At 38.5% G+C, this 20,682-nt stretch overlaps 1 protein-coding gene across 4 annotated transcripts in view; it reads right to left on the bottom strand.

Annotated features, from left to right (window-relative positions):
* PTPRO (protein tyrosine phosphatase receptor type O) overlaps positions 1 to 20,682 on the bottom strand; it is a 329,014-nt gene that overhangs the window by 72,136 nt on the left and 236,196 nt on the right. For all 4 annotated transcript variants that reach the window (XM_071210181.1, XM_071210182.1, XM_058282832.2 and 1 more), the window contains 8 exons: positions 19,455 to 19,895; positions 17,491 to 17,652; positions 13,747 to 13,943; positions 7,796 to 7,916; positions 7,263 to 7,456; positions 6,457 to 6,568; positions 2,085 to 2,236; positions 853 to 973 (listed from right to left, as the gene is read on the bottom strand). In XM_071210181.1, coding sequence (XP_071066282.1) covers positions 853 to 973; positions 2,085 to 2,236; positions 6,457 to 6,568; positions 7,263 to 7,456; positions 7,796 to 7,916; positions 13,747 to 13,943; positions 17,491 to 17,652; positions 19,455 to 19,895 — 1,500 coding nt within the window. The remainder of the gene's footprint in view (positions 1 to 852; positions 974 to 2,084; positions 2,237 to 6,456; positions 6,569 to 7,262; positions 7,457 to 7,795; positions 7,917 to 13,746; positions 13,944 to 17,490; positions 17,653 to 19,454; positions 19,896 to 20,682) is intronic.

Raw genomic sequence — 20,682 nt, 5'->3', positions numbered from 1 at the left:
TAGAATTACTTTGACACTACATTATACAATTAAGTTCCAGCTCATCTGCAAGAATACCAGACTTTCCTCATTTTCCCACATTCCCGGTCTATTATTTTTCTTTGCATGTTATTTTCACTTAAGTTAAGGTTAATTCCCTCATTCTTATTATCATATTCAAATATATCTAGCCTCTTATTATTTATCCTAACTCGAGTTTTTACTCTAGGGTTCCACTATACCTGTGCTTATTTCTGATTTGTGTATTTATTATTGATTGGCTCACTAATTAGCTACTATTAATTTATTTGTTCATTCTTTCATTTATTTTATACTTCTAGTATGGAAGGACTTCTGATCATTTTACTTCTTGTAAACCCAAACTTACTCATTTTAATTATGCGCATGCATCAGGCAATTTCATTATGCCTTTTAGAGTATTTATACTCGAATACATAGATATGGCATTGTATCACATTTTTAAAAAATCAGTATGTGGGTCACTTTATCAATGAATTTCAGTGTGATATATTAAAGAAGGCATTTTACAATTGTTCAATATTTACAAACACTCTACTAGGTAATCTCTAGGGTCCTTCCAGCTTTAAAATCCTAAAAATTCCTTGGCTTCTCTAACCTTATTAAGAATGGTGAAACCCTCCTGTGTCCAGCACATACCTTCCATTTACAGAAAGGCATACTAAGTGGAAGGTACCCTTTTCATGGTATAAATGGCTATTTTCTACTTACAAATAAAGTTAGTCGATTTTTTTCTATCATTTCCTTGAGTTGAGGAGCCCATATTAAATCAAGAGAGGCAAACACCAGTTCTCCCAGCATGACATTTGCACACCCATCCCCGTCGCCTCTTACCTAGCTTGACAAGGCGGAGCAAGGAGGTATTGCTTCCCCTTTCAGTGCAAGCAGTTACTGAGAGGTTGTAAATGTCTCCTGGAGGCAGGCTGAGAATGGCAGTCATGACATTGCGTGTTACCTGCAAGGCCATCAAAATTGGAGTTTAAACCTCTAAGAGCTTTGAGCCGGCAAACCAGCTGCCCCTTGCCCCGAAGCTATGGCAGGCACTCCCTTTCTAGTTTGTGCTGCAATCTACCATTGACTACGACCCTAGCTGCATTCTTTTCTCTAAAAATTATATAAATTCCTGTAAGATGGTTTTAAAATGCATAATACACATTGGGTAGAACAATTTTGTAAGTTCCTCACTTAGAATAGGTATTACTCTGATACTTTCCCTCTATTCGCAGCATACGGTTACCCAGCCCTGGCTAAGAATGGAGCCTAACCATGTCTGTAAGCAAAAGGCCTCTTAACTAAAAACTGTATTTCCCAGCCTCCCCTAGAGCTGGAGGGGACCATGTGACTAATTCTGACCGATGAGCTGTATGGGGAAGTCACATGGGTACTTTAGAGTTGAGTTCATGCCCTGTAAGTTCTTGACCCCATTCCTCTCCTCTCTCCTTCCTGTAGAGTAGAATGTGGAGGCGTAAAGATGCAGTTCACTTTTGTACATGAGGACCATGCATGCATGTTGGCAGACGGAGGAACAAGACAGAAGGAATGTGGTCCCTCTGTGACCCCTCCTTGAGCAGAGGAACCCTGTTAACTCTGCTACCATGAGAGACATAAACTTCTATCTTGTCTGAGCCACCAACATTTTTTGTTTGTTTCTTTGCTATAGTAGCGTGGTCTGTACCCTAACTAATACAATGTCAAAAATCTTAATAAAAAGGAGAGAAATAATTAGTAATCCCATTGTACCCAAATATTTAGGTGTTGGTGATATATGAGAAAATATTGAAATAAATTAACTGTAGTTTTCTTGAAAGTGTTTGTTATCATGAAGAGAAAGCCTGTCATAACTTTAGACAATTAAAACTATTACAGCTCACTACTAAAGATTAAAAGGTAAGCTCCATAAAAAGAATTTAATTTTTGTTCACTGTTTTATCTCCAGAGCTTAAAACAGTGCCGCTTGGCTCACAAACATTTGCTTAATGTCTCAATAAATGTTTACTTAATGGTTTTCAATATGTTCATACAAATAGATGTTCAGATGGCTAATGTTGGGATTCAAAGAAACATACGCTCTTCTTAATTTTCTTCTTTCCTTCGGCAACAACCATCCAATGGAGCATTCTAGAATGGGAGAGGTCTGTTGTGTCATCCCCATATGTCCACGTGATATATAGCAGGCTGTTGAAATAGTCTACAGAAGTGATTTCTGGAGCTACTGGAGCTACAAGGGTGGGAAGAGGCACAATTTAGTATAATTGTTTAATAATTAATTAAATACTTATCAATAGAGCATGAAATCCCATGGAGAGTTCATTTAGAGAATTAAAATTTGCATCCACATAACAGTCCTGGGGACTCTTGGACCTCTCAGTGACATAGGGAAGGTGCAGGGTGGGCACTTGTTTCAAGGGCCCCCACCTTGTATAGCTCAGGCACACACAGCAAACCCCACTGGAACCTAAGAATTTCAAAGTCTTTCATACAAAGTTCGCAGGTACAAGTTCACTCAAATATTCACTTGTTTGGGTATAGCTGTTGCATCAATCAATTAAACAGGCATTGGTGGTGTTTGAAACCTTGTAGTCCAGTAAAATGAAATATTTTATTGTGATTCAGTGAAGGTATTTATGGGAATAAAAGACAATAAGATGGTAGGGTAGAAAACTAGAAGATAATACCACTATTAGTAGGATATAGGATAAATGTTATTTCCATTAAACAACAAGGCAATATCTATTGTTGACATGCCTGGACAGTGTTTTGCAGAAGACAGGTGTGGCGGTTTGAATTTTGTGAGTCCCAGAAAAGATTATGTTCTTGAACTAATCCATTCATGTGGGTGTGGGGGTCCGTGGATTGCATTAGATCCAGTTAAGGGCCACTTTGAGGAGATCACTTTCAGCTGGATCACCTTAGGGCTTCTGCTCGGGCTGCGTCAGTGAGACGTGACCCAGGGTGCGTCTCCGCCCTCTTGCTGCGGCTTTTTAGAAACTGAGAACTGGAAGCAGAGACACAGAGAGAAAGAAGAGCCATAGAGAAAGGGAGCTTTGTCATCCTGACCCTGTCACATGAGACAGAAGACCCCAGGTTCACCCACAGCTGTGGAAAGACAGAGAAGCCCCGAGAGCCTGAAGAAGTGGCCCACAGAGAGATGCCTGAGCAGCCACAGCACAGCTCAAGGAGAAAGGAGAGCGAGACCTGCAAAGCTGCCATCTTGGCTCACCATGTGGCCCCAGGTTCTGCCAGCAGGTGGCCTTTGGTGAGAAAGCGTTTCTGATGTCGTCTTGATTTGGACATTTTCACTGCCACAGAACTGTCAGTTTTTGCCCAAATAAATCTCCTTTATAAAAGTCAACCCATTTCAGGTATATTTTTTCATTGGCAGCACTTGACATACTAACATAACAGGTCTTAATAAATGTTCATTTGGCAAATGGTAAGGGAGGGAAAGAAGAGATTTTTTTTTCTTTTTTGTCATGCAGAAAAATTGAAATCTAACACTGATTTTTATTGATTTACTCTACCTTATTACACCTTTAAATCTGAAGATTTCACTCACTAAGGAGGAGAGTTCACCCTAAGCTATATAACATTTGATCTCTTAAATACTGTATTTTAGTGATTTTTTAAAAAGTGATGACTGAAGAGTTTAAGAAACAAATGCACAGCTGAATTTAAAATCAATGTATCTTGACTTGAAGACAAAGCAAGTGTTTCATTCTGAGATACAGCACAAAATCAACTAAAATCTTTTGAGAAAAATTTTTATAAATTAAAAAAAATTTGTTTAACATGGTGCTAATATTCATAACATTTATAAAAAAGTATGGAATCACAACAATTATTTACTGAAGATATCTGAAATACATAAAAAATGTTTGTTTCTTATGAAATAGGAGTAGTGTTTCTAGTATGTCTGAAAATAAAACCTTGAAATGTAAATAATATATCTAGCAAGTAACACAAACACATATCATATTTCAGAATATTATAATAAAGGGAAATAATCTTGGCTTCATTATAACCTGTCAGAATGTCTCCATGCACATAATTATATAAAAATGCCTATGCATATATTTCCTCAGATGATATTTTCTCACCATACTCTAAATCTAGTGAGGAGAGAAAACATTTAAAAAATTGCAAAACCCTAAACACATATCTTTCCTTTACAGGGACTAGTTCTTTAGATTTTTATACTCCATGTTGTTGCTTTTAAAATCCAGCCTGTTACTGAAAGGCCACAAGATGTCACCATTTGTTTATTAATCATTATTTGGTACACCGGCCTAATTACTCTGAACCTGACTTACAGACAAAATCACCTAATAAAATTAGTCACAGTGAAATCCTAAGAAATCACACCTAATTCAAATATTTTGTTCCCATTTCTTGTTATACCACACAATTTGGCAATTTGGACTAAAATTCAAAGTATAGGAAACTAAAGCACGAGATCAGAAAATCAATCCTTATTTACTTTAAAACGGAAATGTTGGGGAGCGGGCGTAGCTCAATGGTTGAGCACCTGCTTCCCATGTATGAGGTCCAGGGTTCAATCCCCAGTGTCTCCTAAAAAAGAAAAAAACGAAAGGAGGGAATAAAGGGGGGAAAAGCCACTAGATTTTTAATTGGTTTAAAATATAAAAATAAAAATAAGGTACCATGCATATTTTAATAGCTATTTAGAGTATATCATTTACTTCTCAGGCTATCCTGTGAAGTATTATTATACTCATTTTATAGATGTGAGAGTTGAGACCATTTGTGTCCATCTGCTTAGTTAAGACTGGAGACCACCAATGTCAGCATTATTTAGTTGTTTGCCCCAGGAAAAGATAAATTCTCAAAGGTCCATTTATTGGAGACAATAGACTTCTCACCTAGACAAATAACTCACTTATTCACCACAATTTACTTGTCCAGACTCACTATAGCCCCCTACATTTTGGACCAGTACCACTCAGTTCCCTGCCTTAGGCTAATATTTCATTTCCGAAGTCCTCCTGAGCCACTGCGGGGCCTGTCAAGCTGGTGTTACCACTCTGAGTTCTAACACACTTAGTTTTGCACTATTAACTAGCTGTCGGGTAATATTTTGGGGAATTCTACTGATGAGAAAATAGAAGCTCCGAATCATTAAGATAATTTGCTCAAAATTCTATGGCTATAAAGCAGCAGAGGCACTCCAGGGTTCAGCTGCTAAACCTGGGCTATTTCCAATAATCCCCACCTGCCCTAGCATTCTGAGAATGCTAAAGAGCTTTCTCAGAAAGTTAATCTGAATAAAGTTAAACTGTGTGAATTATTGGCATAGTGAAGCTTAATCATAATTAAGCAATTATTGATAGTTAAGAGCCTAACACAATGGTTTTTCCCTTTTTGGTATTCTCCCATTTTTCTCTAATTTTATTATTAATATTGATAATATTATTCTTATACTAATTTCTGGAACAACGAGAGCTCTGGATGTTAGCTGGCAAATTAAATGATGTACTATGTAAGTTGATCATGTATGTAAGAATGCACATATAACCAATTTTCCCCCACATTTTCAGTGAAAACTTCAACTGGGTAAAACTTGATGTTCAATGAGTAAAATATTTTACCAAAATTATTCTTCATCTAAATAATATTTTTATCCTCCTTTCTCAGTACACCTCTAACTCTACAGCCTTGTGGTCCAATCAAAGATTCTTGAAAACTCTTAGTTCAAAAACAACAAGAGTTAGTGTTTGATGAGTATCTCCATTTCATCGCTCTCTCACTCCTGACAATGCAGCTGCACAATTTAAGATTCCCAGAAATTAAGACTAACATGTTTTGAGTACTTGGCCTTAATGTATTTTTGCTAACTAGCTTATTAAATTATGAAATAACAATAGATTATGGTGACAGACAATAATAACAGATAACAAATATTATCATCCACATTTTACACATGAAAAAACTGAGGCCTATGAAAGTTAAGTTGCTTAGGATTACATGTGATACAGCAGAACCAGGATTCAAACCCAGGTTCATCTTCCAAAGCCTATCCTAACTCCTTCAATGACAACACTGTGGTGAGACTGTGACTTTCAAAATGACCTAATTAATAAGGAAATGGAAGCATTCTAACAAATACAATCATCAAAGAGGTCAAATCAACTGAGCGTGCAGAAGCTGAAGGCTCTGCCTGCTACATCTCTCTCTAATCAATTCCAAATATGGGAAACGTAAGTCAAGGGCAGCGATTCAAATAAAAATAAGTCTAGGGCAGTAACTCAGAATTTCAAAATTATATTTTATTTTGTAAAGCCTATCATCTAAACATCAGAATCAAGCATACTATCTTCCATGAAATTGGTACTGAGCTGGTGAATGGCACATTCTAGTACCTCAGTACCTCCTCAAAGCAGTGCTCTCTCCTTATCGAACCATTTCCCACACACCACTCACCTGTTATGAAGCTGATGGTTGAACTGTCACAGCAGCTCATTTCTGGGTCTCCCCAAGTCACCATGGTAACCCGGAAGTTGTAGTACCATGCTGGCAAAAGGTTAGCTATTCTCTGAATGGGAAAGAAACAGCAAGGACACAAAAGACAAAGGGGGAAAATAATATTTTTGGAATAGTTACTTGCAGTAGGTCATGAAATAATATAGATGATTTTTATTTTTCTGTGCTTTTTTGTGTTTCCCAAATTTTCTATTTTAAAAAGTTCTCTTTGGAATGATGTAGGGCATAAATAGAACGAAATAAAATATAGAATTTTAAGGTGGTTCAAAAGTTTATGGCTAAATATTTCCAATATTAGTTTCATTTTGCAATTTCATATCTTTTAAAAGCCATCCTCTAAGGTCTAGCATTATAATTATTTAAGTGATGTATAGATGCTAAGATAGTCATCTCTAGGAAGTAGCAACTATGCCTTTGGGAAATCTCTTTTGCTTCCCTACTGAAGAGCTGAGAGAAACAATAACTATGTGATAGCTCTTCTGTGCTTTAGACAAAACATTTTTTAAGGAAAGACATGTGGATTAACAAACTCAATCAAGAGTGAAAGCTAGCGTCCCATAAGTATTTCTTTAAAAAAGATAACAACATAAAAACAAAAATAACTCCGAAACCTGAAAAGTAGCAAACTACTGGGGGGTATTTACAAAACAGTCTAATTTACAGATAACTTCTGACATGTTTGCTCCATATAGAAAGGTACTTCTGTTTTACATAGGAACGTGTGACGGCTGGTTAAGGGGGATTACCACGGATGCAGTCAAGGAGACAGTGGCTGCTATTTCGTAGTAGGTGCTCCACTCCGAGGTCATTGTTGCAGGGTTGAAATAGAACATTTCAACCACGTATTTTCTGAACACTCCTAAGTAAGGCCTGGTCCAGCTCAGCACCACCGCTGTAGGGCCCAGGGGATAGAGCATCAAATCCTTTATTCCAGTGGGAACTAAGAAGGAAGGGGGGAAGAGGGGTGGTGGAAGAAGAAAATCAAGAAGGAAAGCTTACTATCTCAGCAATGGCTTCAAACTTCTTCTAAATAACCACTATTCTAATATGATCACTGAAAATTAAACATGTTTGCCTCTGATTTTATTTTCCCAAGTAATAAATGCTAAGGATGTCTTCCATCCGTGCAGTTCTAGCCAGTTATTCCTCTGAAGGTCGACTATTGGGTGAACTCTATGGGCCTCCCAATGACAGCAACAATGACCTGAGCTTGCCAGCTGCACCCTTCCCCTGGACCTCTGAGAAAGGTAAGTTATTACGCTCGGGGCTGAAAACTCACCGATGGCAAATGTCACGGGATCTGAAGGTGGTCCAATCAAAGGCCCTTTTCTTAGATACATCACAACCTGGTACTGGGCACCAGGAACCAGATTCTCAATGATGGGTTTGCTTGAGTTCACCTTTAAAGCAAACACCCAATACGTTTTCTTTAGAGCTGGGCTCCCAGAATGTGACCCAGGGGCTCGAGGAGCATTCAGGGAGTCTTTGTGGAACCACAGATGTGTCTGAAATTCCAAGGGCTCTGCTCATGCTGGGAAGGTCAGGTTTCAAAATTAGGAGGATTTACGTGCACACCGAAGGGATCACAGAACATGCAAATACTACGGCTGGATTTAATAAGCCTGGCGAACTGCTTTATCCCCATCAATGTCAAGTGTAACTATGCACACCAGAGACGCAGCAGCTTCCAACCATAATCAAATCAGCCTAACCATAAGGATGGTGTGACATCCTAAATTGTAATGTCAGCTGATTACACACCAAGATCAGTGCAGGAATGTCTTGAGTCTCTCATCACTTAGAAGCCCATAATATCTAATTATAGAGCTGGAAATGACCTCAGAGATGATCTCGTCCAAATCTCTCATTTAATGGATCAGGAAAGTAAAGCCAGAGAATGTCCAAGGTCACATATTTAGACTCAGCATTGCCTGGTGTGTGACTACAGGCAAGGTGCTGGACTTGGCACTGAGATAAAGTGGTATGCATCTTGCAAGGTTATTGTGACCCCCAAAAATAATGTTGCAGAGAACATTTACCATTGAGGTGAGTTCTTCTCTACTGTTATTTAAAAAAAAAACAGCTTTTTATTATGTAACAAATGCCATATAGAGAAAAATGGTGGAAAATATATACGAACAAAATGTATTTATTGAAGTTGATACTGGCACCCACAGGACTGGAGATTTCACTAACAGTTAGGAGGTGCCCTGCTTTGGCCTGCAGCGGTTCTAATACTTAAGGCAGCCTGGCTTCGTGGTTAAAAACACAGGTTAGCTCTTCAGACTGCCTGAGATTGAATACTGATTCCACCCCTCATAAGCTGTGTGGATTTATTTATAAATTTTTATCTCTAAAACATAGATGTAACAATATTACGTACCTTATAGAGTTCTTGTGAGGATACTTATTAAACTGGGGTATCAATAAATGTTTAATTATTACTTCCATTAACTTTTTGGCCCCTAGGGTACATAAATATAGTAAAAACTGCTGTGGGAAGTAGCCTGAATCAATGGAAAACAATACTGTTGAGCGCTTACTAAGGTTGTAAGAGCTTTTTTAAAGCTTCATCACAATTTTAAGGGTAAACATAATACTGGTGACATGATAAGAATTTTACAACTCTCCAATAGCAGAAATTTATTCTACACAGATAGAAATTTAATTTTGAATTGGTATAATGTGCTCTCTGTATAAGTAGAGGGGGCAGCATATCAAAATTTATTTAATATTGGCCAGACCAAAATAAGATTAAATTAAGTTAGCATTTCCACCTTTCTTTTTCTATCTATACTCTTTCATATCATGTTTCTTGCCCAGGTTTTAGATTTTTAATTTTCCTGGAAAATATATAAACAAAGTTAGTCAGCTATATGTCCTTTCTTTTGGACATAGCATTTCCTAAAGAGACGAACTATAAATAAGAAGGTGTATTTTATTTCTTTAAAGTACATTTTAAATGATAAAACAAATACATTCCTGTTGTAAAAATCACTCACACAACAGAAAAGTAACTGAAGTAGATTGGAAGACTTTCTGTCCTCCTGCCACCAGTTCTGATATTTTGGTGAGCATTCTTCCAGACCTCCCTCTAGGCATATACATAAATAATACAATTTTGAATCATATAGATATATTACAAACACGCTCTAAATTTTTTTTTAAAACCTAACAATACATTATGGACATCCTACCATACCTGTGGATGCTGATCTATCTCATAACACACTCATCTTACCCATTGAGAATATTTAGGAACACAGGACAGAAAGAGTGTGGATAGTTTCAGGCTGATGCTAAAGTTCCTTTGGTTTGATAATATTATAGGCAATAACTGATTCTAATTAATCAAATGACTCTGGAATCATAGCCACTTAAACATGCCATCACAATAAATTCAATTTAGGGAAATTTACTATTTTTTAATAAGAAGCAAGAAGGTGTACATACATCACACAACAGCAACAAAATCACAAGAGGGCAATGGTATTGCAGGTGACTTGCCTTGGTAACGAATCATAAACACCACTTTTTAAAAAATTTCTTATTTTCTGAGTTACCAGCTTATATCTATACTTTTATCCTTCCATGCCTTTTTATTTATCCTGGACCTCCTTGAAGGTGGATTGGGGTAGGGCCGAGAGATGCTCCTGCATGCTACGCACTAAATATCAGGTATCTTATGTTCTAGAGGATCATTCCATAACTCATCACCCAGTTTCTACCCCATCTTTGCATTACACCCTTTCCTCCCTCCATTCCTGATGGGCTTAGTCTCGATCCAGAGAATTCTCTTTAGCCCAAGGTACCTTCAACTAGGCACCAGTCCTGGCTTTCCTCAGCTAAAGAACTAGGAGGAACTAGAGAGCATAAGCTGGAAGAAAGAGTTGGTAGACTACTAAATAACATAGGGGAACTGGATGAGAGGAAAGCTCACTTTGAGTCTGAATTTACATTATGTGATCTCTTTCCATTGGCCCTCTTCTGTACATTTATCATAGTTTGTCAGATTTTTCTACCAAGGATTTCTAGAATCTCTCTATCTCCCTCCCTTGATTAAATAAGTATCCTAATAGGTCTTCATAACAGTAAAAGCTAACATTTTTTGCTCACTTACTACTATTACTATACTCCAGGCACTACATTAAACATCAAGTTCTTTTATCTTGATTTAACCCTTTGAGGTAGGATTTGCTTCTCTGTATTAGAGATTAAGACACTAAGACTTACAGAGATGAAAAAAAGTGCCCATAGCTGGTAACTGAAGCCTCTGGAGACTCTAGAGTCTCATCTTTTCGTGAATACTCTGGCTTCCACGACAGGCAGTGATGGGTGGCCTGGAAGTCCATCACTTGGGTCCTAGCCTCAGCTCTGATACTAACCAGTTGTGTGGCTTTGGGCAGGCACCTTAGATATTCAGCCTCTGGGCTCTGCCATTTCTTCACTTGTAAAGCTGAAAGACTCACACATTGTTCTTTCTGACTTTGTCATTTAGTTATTCTACATCCTTATGAGTTGTTGCAAAGACCTTTACAGACTAAGGCAAATCACACATAAAAATAAATAAAGGGGAATGGGTGTAGCTCAGTGGTTGAGTGCCTGTCCCATGTACAAGGTCCTGGGTTCAATCCCAGGTACTTTCTAAGAAATAAATAAATAAATAAATAAATAAATAAATAAATAAATAAATAAATAAAATCCGCCTCTTGTTTCTTAATCCTGAAACGTCTGGTTGTGTGTGAGTGTGCAGAGAGAAAGCCAAGAACATGTTTACTGTGAAGAATTGACCATGTCCCTTACATAACCCTGGCTGAGCACTGACATCATACCCAACATGTGTTTATTACTGAATAGCACTACCACGGTTGCTGGGAGGGATACAACAGAAACCCCCCTTTTTCTCAGATATTCACAGACAGAGACAGACACACATGCAAAGCAGCACACAGATATGAAGAAAATCTACATGATGGGAACAAACTCAAATTAATGCGTTCAGTGCACCTCCGCGGAGCGCCAGGCTCTAAGCTTCATGAAATCAGGGCTCAGGTTTAATCTGTCCTTATCTCTAGCACCTCACACAGCGCCCACTGAGCACATAGTTACTCAGTCATGAATGCAGTGAAGCTCACAGATTTTCAAGGAAATATATAAAACAATGATCCTGTGGTGGTGTCAGTGCAAGAGATAAAGTAGAGAGTGGAGTGCGACTATAAAACAGTGAAAGCTTTGATTAATTATTATGTGCCTGGTTTCTAGAATCACTCATATTACTTTAGAATCATGTTTTGAATTTTCCATTTAACATAATAAGCAGCACCATGGATATAGCACTAAAGGAATTTGTTCTTTTTCTTTCTGGTGAATGGTCACTTTAGCCCAGGTCAGACCCATCCTGGTGAGAATGCCTTAGGGATGTCTCTGCTTAACGGCCACTTGACTCTTGGCAGGTTCTTGACACTTTCTGAACTTATGTTTCATTTTCTCATCTGAAAACCGTGTGTGAGAGGTGTGTAGTGAGGCAATGGATGATGGTGGTATAATAATAACACAATCCTCCAAAAGGCCTTGTTGTCATGGAGATGACCATGGGTAAGTGCTTAGCACAGTGGACCAGTTCCCACCCTCCACCTTAAATATTGGCATCCCTGCCCACAATCCTTAACAGTTTTGTATTTGCATTTCAAGAAGATTTTATCAAAGTACACTTAGACCAGCTTTTTCTCATGCATTTATAATTTGCAATATCTATCTATACTGTTGGCCCCTGACTTCTTCGCAAAACACACATACTTTTTATATTAGATGGAGCTGGAAGAGATGCACTTCACTGCAGTCAAGTTTAGATCGTGTTCTATAAGTGAAACACCTTTTTCTACCAAAGCTAACAGTCGGTCATCTTTGATATGCTCAGGAAAGGATGCTAATAAGCTACACAGTGATCTGTGAGCACTAGTTAAACAGTTGAGCATATTGACTCCTTAGTTTGATTCAAGTTGAGGGATAGTCTGATCTTCAAGGTAAGGACTTATCCTCAGCATTGCCAAGGCTTTCCAGCACTCCAAAGGCCAATGATTCCTGAATTCATTTCATCAATTTAAAATTTCTCACTGTTTAAATTTCACAAAATGGCTAATATTCCAGGGTGGAAGGGAAACATCCTGAATGGCCTTCACAAACATCTTTTTTGAGTATTATGCTTTGGTTTATGCCATGAGAATAAATCATTTAAATTTGGGGCCTTTAGGGAAGAAAACATTAAGCTTTTAAGAAACTAAGGATCACCACATCTGATCTTACAAACAAACAAAGTCATATAAGAAAATAGGCCCGGGCCCCAGCTTCCCATGGGTGTTAGGGACACCTGAGAGCCCCAGTCCAGGCTCGGGCACAGCATTTCACAGCATGCATTCATTCTCCCAGACCTTCACAAAACTTGTGGTGACTGCATTGCCTCGGTTTGCCCCTCACTTTTTGGGCTCAGTTAACTCCTATTTATCCTTCAAAACTCTTCTCAGTTGGGATTGGGAAGTGGGGGAACTTATCACTTCACATCCATTTAATTCTTTGATTTTTTTTTTCCAATCAGCAAGCATTACTTTTATAATTAAAATAATAATTAAGAGGATGGAAAAAAAAGTAAAAACAAAACCAAAACAAGTCTCTGCTCAGACGTCTCCTCATCTGGGAAGCTTTCCTGCCTAGTGTCCAGATCCCCAGCCCAGGACCTGCGCCCAGTTCCTCCTTTCTGAGCACTCCTAGAAAGGGACTCTTAGCCTTTGTTGTTCCACGGACCCCTCTGGGTCACTGACTTTGAACCTAGGGCTTATTCTCGACTTTGCAGCAATTAGACGCTCACCTGTCATTCTTCTCACTAGAGCATGAGCTCTGCAAGGACAGAGCGTGAAAACCTGGAGATTCCCGCATCTGTCTTTGGACCCAGCACATCGTAGTTGCTCAGTAAATGCTCTCAGCTATTGAAAGTAAAGGAGCCTGGCCCTCCACGTGGTGCCGCCTCGGAGGGAGAAGGTTGACTGTGTGGTTGAGCGCAGGCCGGGTACGAGGCCCGGGGTTCGATCCCTGGTACCTCCTACATAAGAAAGGCAGTGCTGTGTGGCGCTGTGCGTGCTCATTTCCCGGGTCCTCCCCGCCCCGGGGGACCTCCTCTGTCTCCTCGCGGGGGGGCCCCCGCTCCGCCGGGCTAGAGGGGCTCGACCCGCCCTTTACCTGGGTGCAGTACTGCTTCTCCAGCCGCTGGCTCTCCTTCTGCTTCTGGCAGGTCAGGGACACCACAGACACGATGGTGCCGTTGTGACTCTCCTGGGAGGACGTCCAGGACATCAGCGCCGAGGTGGCGCTCAGGACGTGCACGCTGACGTGCTGCGGCTTCTCGGTCAGTTCTTCAATCCACTCTCCCGAGGGGCCTGAAACGTCCCAAACGGAGACAACGTGAGGCTCCAGGCGGCGCTGGTCGAGAGGAAAGACTCTAGCGGTCAAACTCGTGTGGCCTTCTGCTCTTGCACAGGTATTCAGAGTAAGCCTGGCCGCTCTTCCCATCCCTGCTCCCGACAGCCCCCGCGCAGGGCCGGAAGCAGCCGGGAAAGCGCGCAGGACGGAGCCTTCCCGCCTTAAGGTGCCGCTGCCATGATTCCGGTACGTGCTCAAGTACCAAGTGCGGGTATGGCAATGTGGCCTTTCATCAGTGTTTGTAATTCCTTTGCTACTCAGGATATTTGGTCTCTGGAAATAATTACTTTGAGATTCAAATTAGCCTCTACTACACTCCTGTAAGAATTTATTAAATTTGGCAACAGCAGGATCAAAGAGGCAGGCTGTGGCCGTATTAGAGAAAAACAGGCAACAGGCTGGCTCAATTATAGAACCTGGCGAAAGCCTGGGTGATAATTTGAGGGACACAGTGGGTCCCTCAGGACAAAACAGCGTCATGGAAGTGCTCTGTTTTCTTTGATTTCTAAAACGGTTATTAGCACAGTGCCTGACACATAGAAAGGACTGAAGAAATGTTAAAGCGATTATTATCTACTGAAATTCCCTGTTGAAATGCAAATGTGCTGCCTCCTTTTCTTTCCTTAGGATGCCTTTCTTAGTTCTTTAAGAGGAAGTAAGAATTTTTAGGCTCCAACCCCAGAGAGGAAAAGGAGCAAATGGCTCTGCCGAAGAGGGCAGATGACGCAGGCTTAGGGTAAATGGTTCAATGGAAATAATAGCAATGCTTAAAAAATAACAATGATGGCAGAGATTTATGGCCAACGAATAGTGGGCTCTGTTTTAAGTTTATATGTGTTTGCATAATTTAACCCTTTAATTTTCATAACTAGCCCAGACCTGGGTACTACTATTAACCTCACTTTCAAACGAGGAAACTGAGGCCGAGATAGGTTAAGTAGAACTGGTATTCAAACATGGGGAATCTAGTTTGAAAATCCAGGCTTTTAACCTCTGTATGAGACTCCCTGGGATAGTGAAAAACATTGGTTTGGGAATCGGAGAGTTGCTCATTATTACTGGAGCAAATGTGGGCAAATGGTGTAACTTTCTTGAATCTCAGTCACTGCATGTGCCACATGGGCAAAACACAGAATGTTAGAATTAAAAACAACTTCAGTGCTCCAACACCTTGTTTTACAGAAGAGACAGGATGCCCAGAGACACGAATGACCTGCCCGATGTCACAGAGCTGCTGAGGGCTGGGGCCCCAGCTCAAACTGTGGGCTCATCACGATGTCATCTGATTAACCTGATTTACAAGGCTGGCATTGGGATCAACGAGATAAAATGTGTTAGAGAACTATTTAAGAGTGACATGTTAGCACTGTTAAGAATGCCACTGGTGTAGTGGAGGCACAGAAAGAGAAGGGGGAGGAAGCAAAACAAATTCACTTATTTGATAAGTTTTTCCATGTGGACTGACCTGATAATCAACCCAAGGCAAGGGGTCATTGCAGGCTACATAGAAATGGGCTTTGTTATTAATATTTCTAGGTTCTAATTCTGAAATCAACACTTGGGAAAGTCACTTAAACTTTCTGTGATTTAGTTTTCCCACCTCAAGAATGGGGATAATAAAAATGTTCCGTTCACCAAGCTGTTAGGGAACTAATATAAATTTCTTTCTTAATTCTCACTTCTGCAGAAAGTTTTCAAAACTACATACATATCATAATTCAACGACAAAAAATATCAGTCTTTATATAATAGATCTTAATATGAGAGCTTAACACCAAATGTCTGAAACAGCTCAGTCGGGAAAATGGGCTGTAATTAAGATTTAACTGATTTGTGAGTTCACTTTGTTGAGGACAGTTAAGTCACCCACATTTGTTGTTCATGTACCTGTTAAGTATTTACACCTGAAGGATCCTTGTTTTCACCAAAGCAGTATATACAGTACACCTAAATAACTCCTTACTGCAGAAGAGTCCTTAAGCACTAAAAATAGCATTCTTTTATTGGCAGAGAATAAAAAACATTTCCAGTGAATGATATTTTTCTGGATGAATATTAAGATGCATCTGTTTAGAATAATCATATTTTTTAGCAATTCTGGCGTGAATAGCACTAGTCACTTTGGATGCTCTAAAAATAGAACAGAGGCTTGATGCTTAAATGTGGCTGTGAAGGGTATAAGGGAATGAATAAATTGGCAAATAAGTATGACCCCAGCCTAGGATTTTATAATTTGTTATGAGAATCAAGACATACACAAAGAAAATAATTCTAGGAAAATGTCACGCAGTCTTAAGTTCTGTATTTTGCGCTAGGCAATACGAAGCACCGTAAGAATTCGGAGGAGGGAAAAGTCAGCATGCCAAGGATAGTTGAGGGAGCCTTACATGGGAGCTGGAACCCTTGAGATGGATCTCTACTGGTAGACAGGACATTCTTTTGGTCAGTGCAATGGTCTTAGCCTAATGGGAAGAACTGAATACTAAGCTTTGTTCACATTCTCAGGTGATCTCAGGCAAAGACCTGCAGTAATTCACAGGCAAGGCAATGGAAAACCCTGAAGTACAGGTCTAAAGGAGCACACAGTCCTTTCTCCAGGGGGCAACTTTTGGTTTCTTAAAGTAAAAAATGTTACATAAGACATTTTCAATGTTTTTAAACTGCTGAAAAACAATGGATCTCCTGTCCTCTGTCTCCACCATTTTCCTCCCCCTTTGGAGGATTATTTGCTAAAAGGTGACATTTTGCCTTTGGGGTAGGCAAGAGAGAATTATGGTGGTCATCCTTTTCTGAGAGTAATTTTTATCCCTTGCTTTCTAGTTTTTCTCTCTGAGGCACATTTAACTCCCTATAAGCTAGGTAACTGATCTTCGGCCTCTCAACTTCCAGGAAGTATCATCAATTTAACTAAAAATATTACCAAGAAAAGTACTATTTGTGTAGCCTTTAGAAGCCATAGGTCTGTCTGCTATTGACTCTCATGCAGTTAGTAGAAGCTGCTCTAAAACTTGACATTGGAGGTTTTAGGTCTTTCTAGCTTTGTCTTCTCTTGCATATTTATGGGGGCTGTGTGGGTATGACTATACCCTGAATCTGTATTTCTTTTGAGTGCCACAATAATTTCAATACTCTAATGAGATTTTTCACACAGTCTGACAATATAAATTTTTATTATGGCCTCAAACAAAAATCATATTTCCCAAACTGAGTGTCCACATCCTTAGAGAGTTTCTTGTGGCTAGTGTGGAGAAAGTTTAATACATGTTCAATTATCACAATAATAAAAAAATCCTCAAGTTAATTCTCTGGGTAGGTTTGCTGCTATTAAGTATACACATATTTCTTCTCCTGTCAAAAATCTCACGGACCCCAGCATCTCTTGACCTTGAAGAATTCTCAGGATCCCTAAGGTCAGATGAATAATTGACGCCCAAACATCATTAATCTCATCCTTTTATTGTTCTAGTTCCCCTGTAAGTGCAAAATAATCTCTTTTGTACTTACTGATATAAAAGCTGAGTGATTTTGCTGACTGGCTTTTTCGAGTTTCACAAGATCCTGAGGAACTAAAGGTTGCCACAGATAATTTATATTTCCCAGGCTCCTTCAGTTCAGCAACAAATTCATGTGCTTCTTCATCCACTGTCAAATGTTCAGTAAAGTTTTCTAAATCGCATATAAAAAAGAGAATAGAGAATATATATGAACAGACACTTGAAAGTACCCTGGCTACAGATATGCCAATTAATAAGAAATAAATATTTTTATATTGACTCCTTCCTTTTGTCAAGCACAAGTATACCTTTGAACTACAGTAATATGAAGGAAAATTGGACAGAGTTCAAACTATTTTTCATAAAATTTTAAATAACCAAACTAAAATATGGGGCCCAAATCAAAGATAAAGATGAATGTATCCTGCATATCTTTCTGTATTGTTGCCCACCAAAATTCTGTGCACAAAACAGAAGTAGAATGTTAGCAGAAGACAGAAATAGTTTACTCATTTAGATATACGGGATAAAAAATAACAAGCACTTTAATATCTTATAACTTCTTTGTGATAGCATTAAATATCCAGGAATGCATTAAAATGCATTGAATTATTTCTAATTAGATATATAAAATATATTTTCTGACAATTGTGCTATTTTTTCCTTTATCTGTTTGCTTCCAGAAACTTTTAAAAACAATTCTGCATTGCTTTAGAGTTTATCTCCTGATGCTCAGTACTTCATTTGAAGTCATAATAGCTTTCAAAAGAACACGCTCCAGTCAGATAAAAGCATGATTGAATCTTCAGGGAATAGGCAGCATTTAAAAAAAAAATCTGAATCACAAAGACCCAATTTTCCATAGAATATATGAGGAAGAGGAAAAATAAAAGGCAGATTAAAATACCTTTTTACATAAGCAATTCCAGGTAAATGTTAAGACTTTTAACATATAATTGTACATGAGAAAGGATTTCAATTTTATGTAGTATTTGGGTATGATTGATAACTCCATCATTTGGTATAGAGGAATCCACAGATTTTGTGTCATTTTATTAAATAAAATATGGGTAAATAATTCATTACCTATGAAACTACATAATCCTAATGTCCTATCTTGAAAGTAAGGCTGTCATTTTAACTTTAGATTTTGACAACTTCATAACCTTTGCTATCCCAACTACTAGACTGTAAAGTGTAAAATGAAATGTGTCATATAAACATAACAAAGAACAAATAACCATTAAAATTTACTATACTAGCAATTCGAGTATGATTCAAGACCCAAATTTGCCAAATGTCACAGCCCTGTTTTCACAAACTAGTGGAATACAATATATAGAATGAATCTCAGACTGTGGATAAATGAAATCAAGATACAATTTAGTAGTTACTTTGCAAGTACCAATTGCTATGTATTAATATTTTGTATTTCACTGCCAGCTCCTGAGAAAATGTCAGTGGTGCTGGTTCCAGAGAAGCACACCCTAAAGGGAAGAGGGGTAGCTAGATATGAAGGACACAGTTTTGATACTCTTGAGGAAGCAGACATTTTCCCAGAAGATTCTTTGCTGCATGCATCACAAAACTGCATACAAGAAAACAGAACATTTCTCTAGGTTATTCTCTAATTTCTAATGGTAAGAGCTTTAATTCTAGATCTTTCTAACTATAAGGTTTTCCTACTGGCCTGGGGTTCGTGAAATTTGGGGCAGTGAAATATGCACCATTGCCAATACTTGCCAATTTATGGTTTACCCAGACCTTCTGATTTTGCTCTAACCAATCCATTTTTGTTTTTCAGTCTTAGCCCACATTGTGGACTCAGGTAAACCTTCCTTTTTTTCACCATTTTTATGTAGGTATGAACTGACTACATCATTCTTTCTTTCCAAACAAAAATTTAGATACATTTCAGTTTCCTTTCTTTTGATTGTACCATATCTCATTTCTTCTGATTTCTTGTTGCTTTACCTTCTCTCTCTATGTGTATATGGAACCCATCAAAGGCAGTGGGTGGTTTTGGTGGTAACCAGCTCAATATCATTTGCACAGGAGAAAAAGAGAACGAGTCTGATGTTGATTTCTCAGTCTCACTGAGTGTATTGTTATTTTCATATTCCATGGGAACTACACTGACAAATTCATCTTCACTTTCAGGAGTTGCTGATGCACTGTTCCACCAATACGGCTGAGATGTTGTTTCATAGTCATTGCTGTTAAAATCAGGCCAGCCAGGAGAGATGTTTCCAGAGGGTATTTCAGGAGTTTCATCTGTAAAGTGGAAGAGTTTGTTTTCCATTGTATCTTGTGATCTCATGAATGATTCATCTGGGAAACTGCCACTCTGCTCTTCCCAATTGTTTTTATTCAAGTTTACAATGCGAACTGAGATATTTCGGGGTGGATAAGGGGCTGTAAAAGAGAGAATCTTCATTTACAAATATTTTTAACTCTACTAACTCTACTACAGTAAAATAATTAATATATTAATGAGTCAAATACATAACAGATTTACGTAATAGAGATAAAAGGATCTATGTGGCATAGTTGCATAGGAAAGTTGCATAAATGAGTTGCCTTTAAAGGCATTTACATTTAATGGCAAATATGACTTCACTCCTTGTCTCTCTAAAATGAAGCATGTGAGCACAAAACGAGTTTATAAATTATATAAGTGCACTTTTCTAGAGAGAATATTATGAAGGCACACTACGTGGTCTCTTTCTCTATGAGTTTCTACCTAGCCTTCAAATATCAGCTAAAATGACACCTCTTCCATGAACTTCTAATAAAAATTAATTTCTGCCTCGTTTGTGCTCTCATAGAACTTTGTAACTCTTTTTACATATATGTTATACCTTGTATTTTTGACATTTTTATATTGTCTCTTCCATTTTTTTGAGGACAGGGAGCCATTCTCATTACCTAGAAAAACTCCAGATAATAGGTACTCAATATATGTTTCTTTACTTGACCTAAATAATGAAAAATACAGATAGAACTGTATATGTCAACATGAAGGAATTACTTATTTATCTGGAATGGTTTCATTGTCTTGGCCCTAAATAATGAAAATGATGGCATCTTATAATTTCAGATGGGAAGGGCCTCAGTGCTGTTCAATTATAATCTGTTCCCAGGGTTCATTTGAATGGCTGCACAGCCCTCCTGTGGCACACTCAGGCACACTTAGGAATGT

Source organism: Dasypus novemcinctus, chromosome 20 (assembly GCF_030445035.2).
Source record: "Dasypus novemcinctus isolate mDasNov1 chromosome 20, mDasNov1.1.hap2, whole genome shotgun sequence".
Lineage (NCBI taxonomy): Eukaryota > Metazoa > Chordata > Mammalia > Cingulata > Dasypodidae > Dasypus > Dasypus novemcinctus.
Note: the sequence above shows the minus strand (reverse complement) of the source record. Positions and strands in the feature narration are given on the sequence as shown.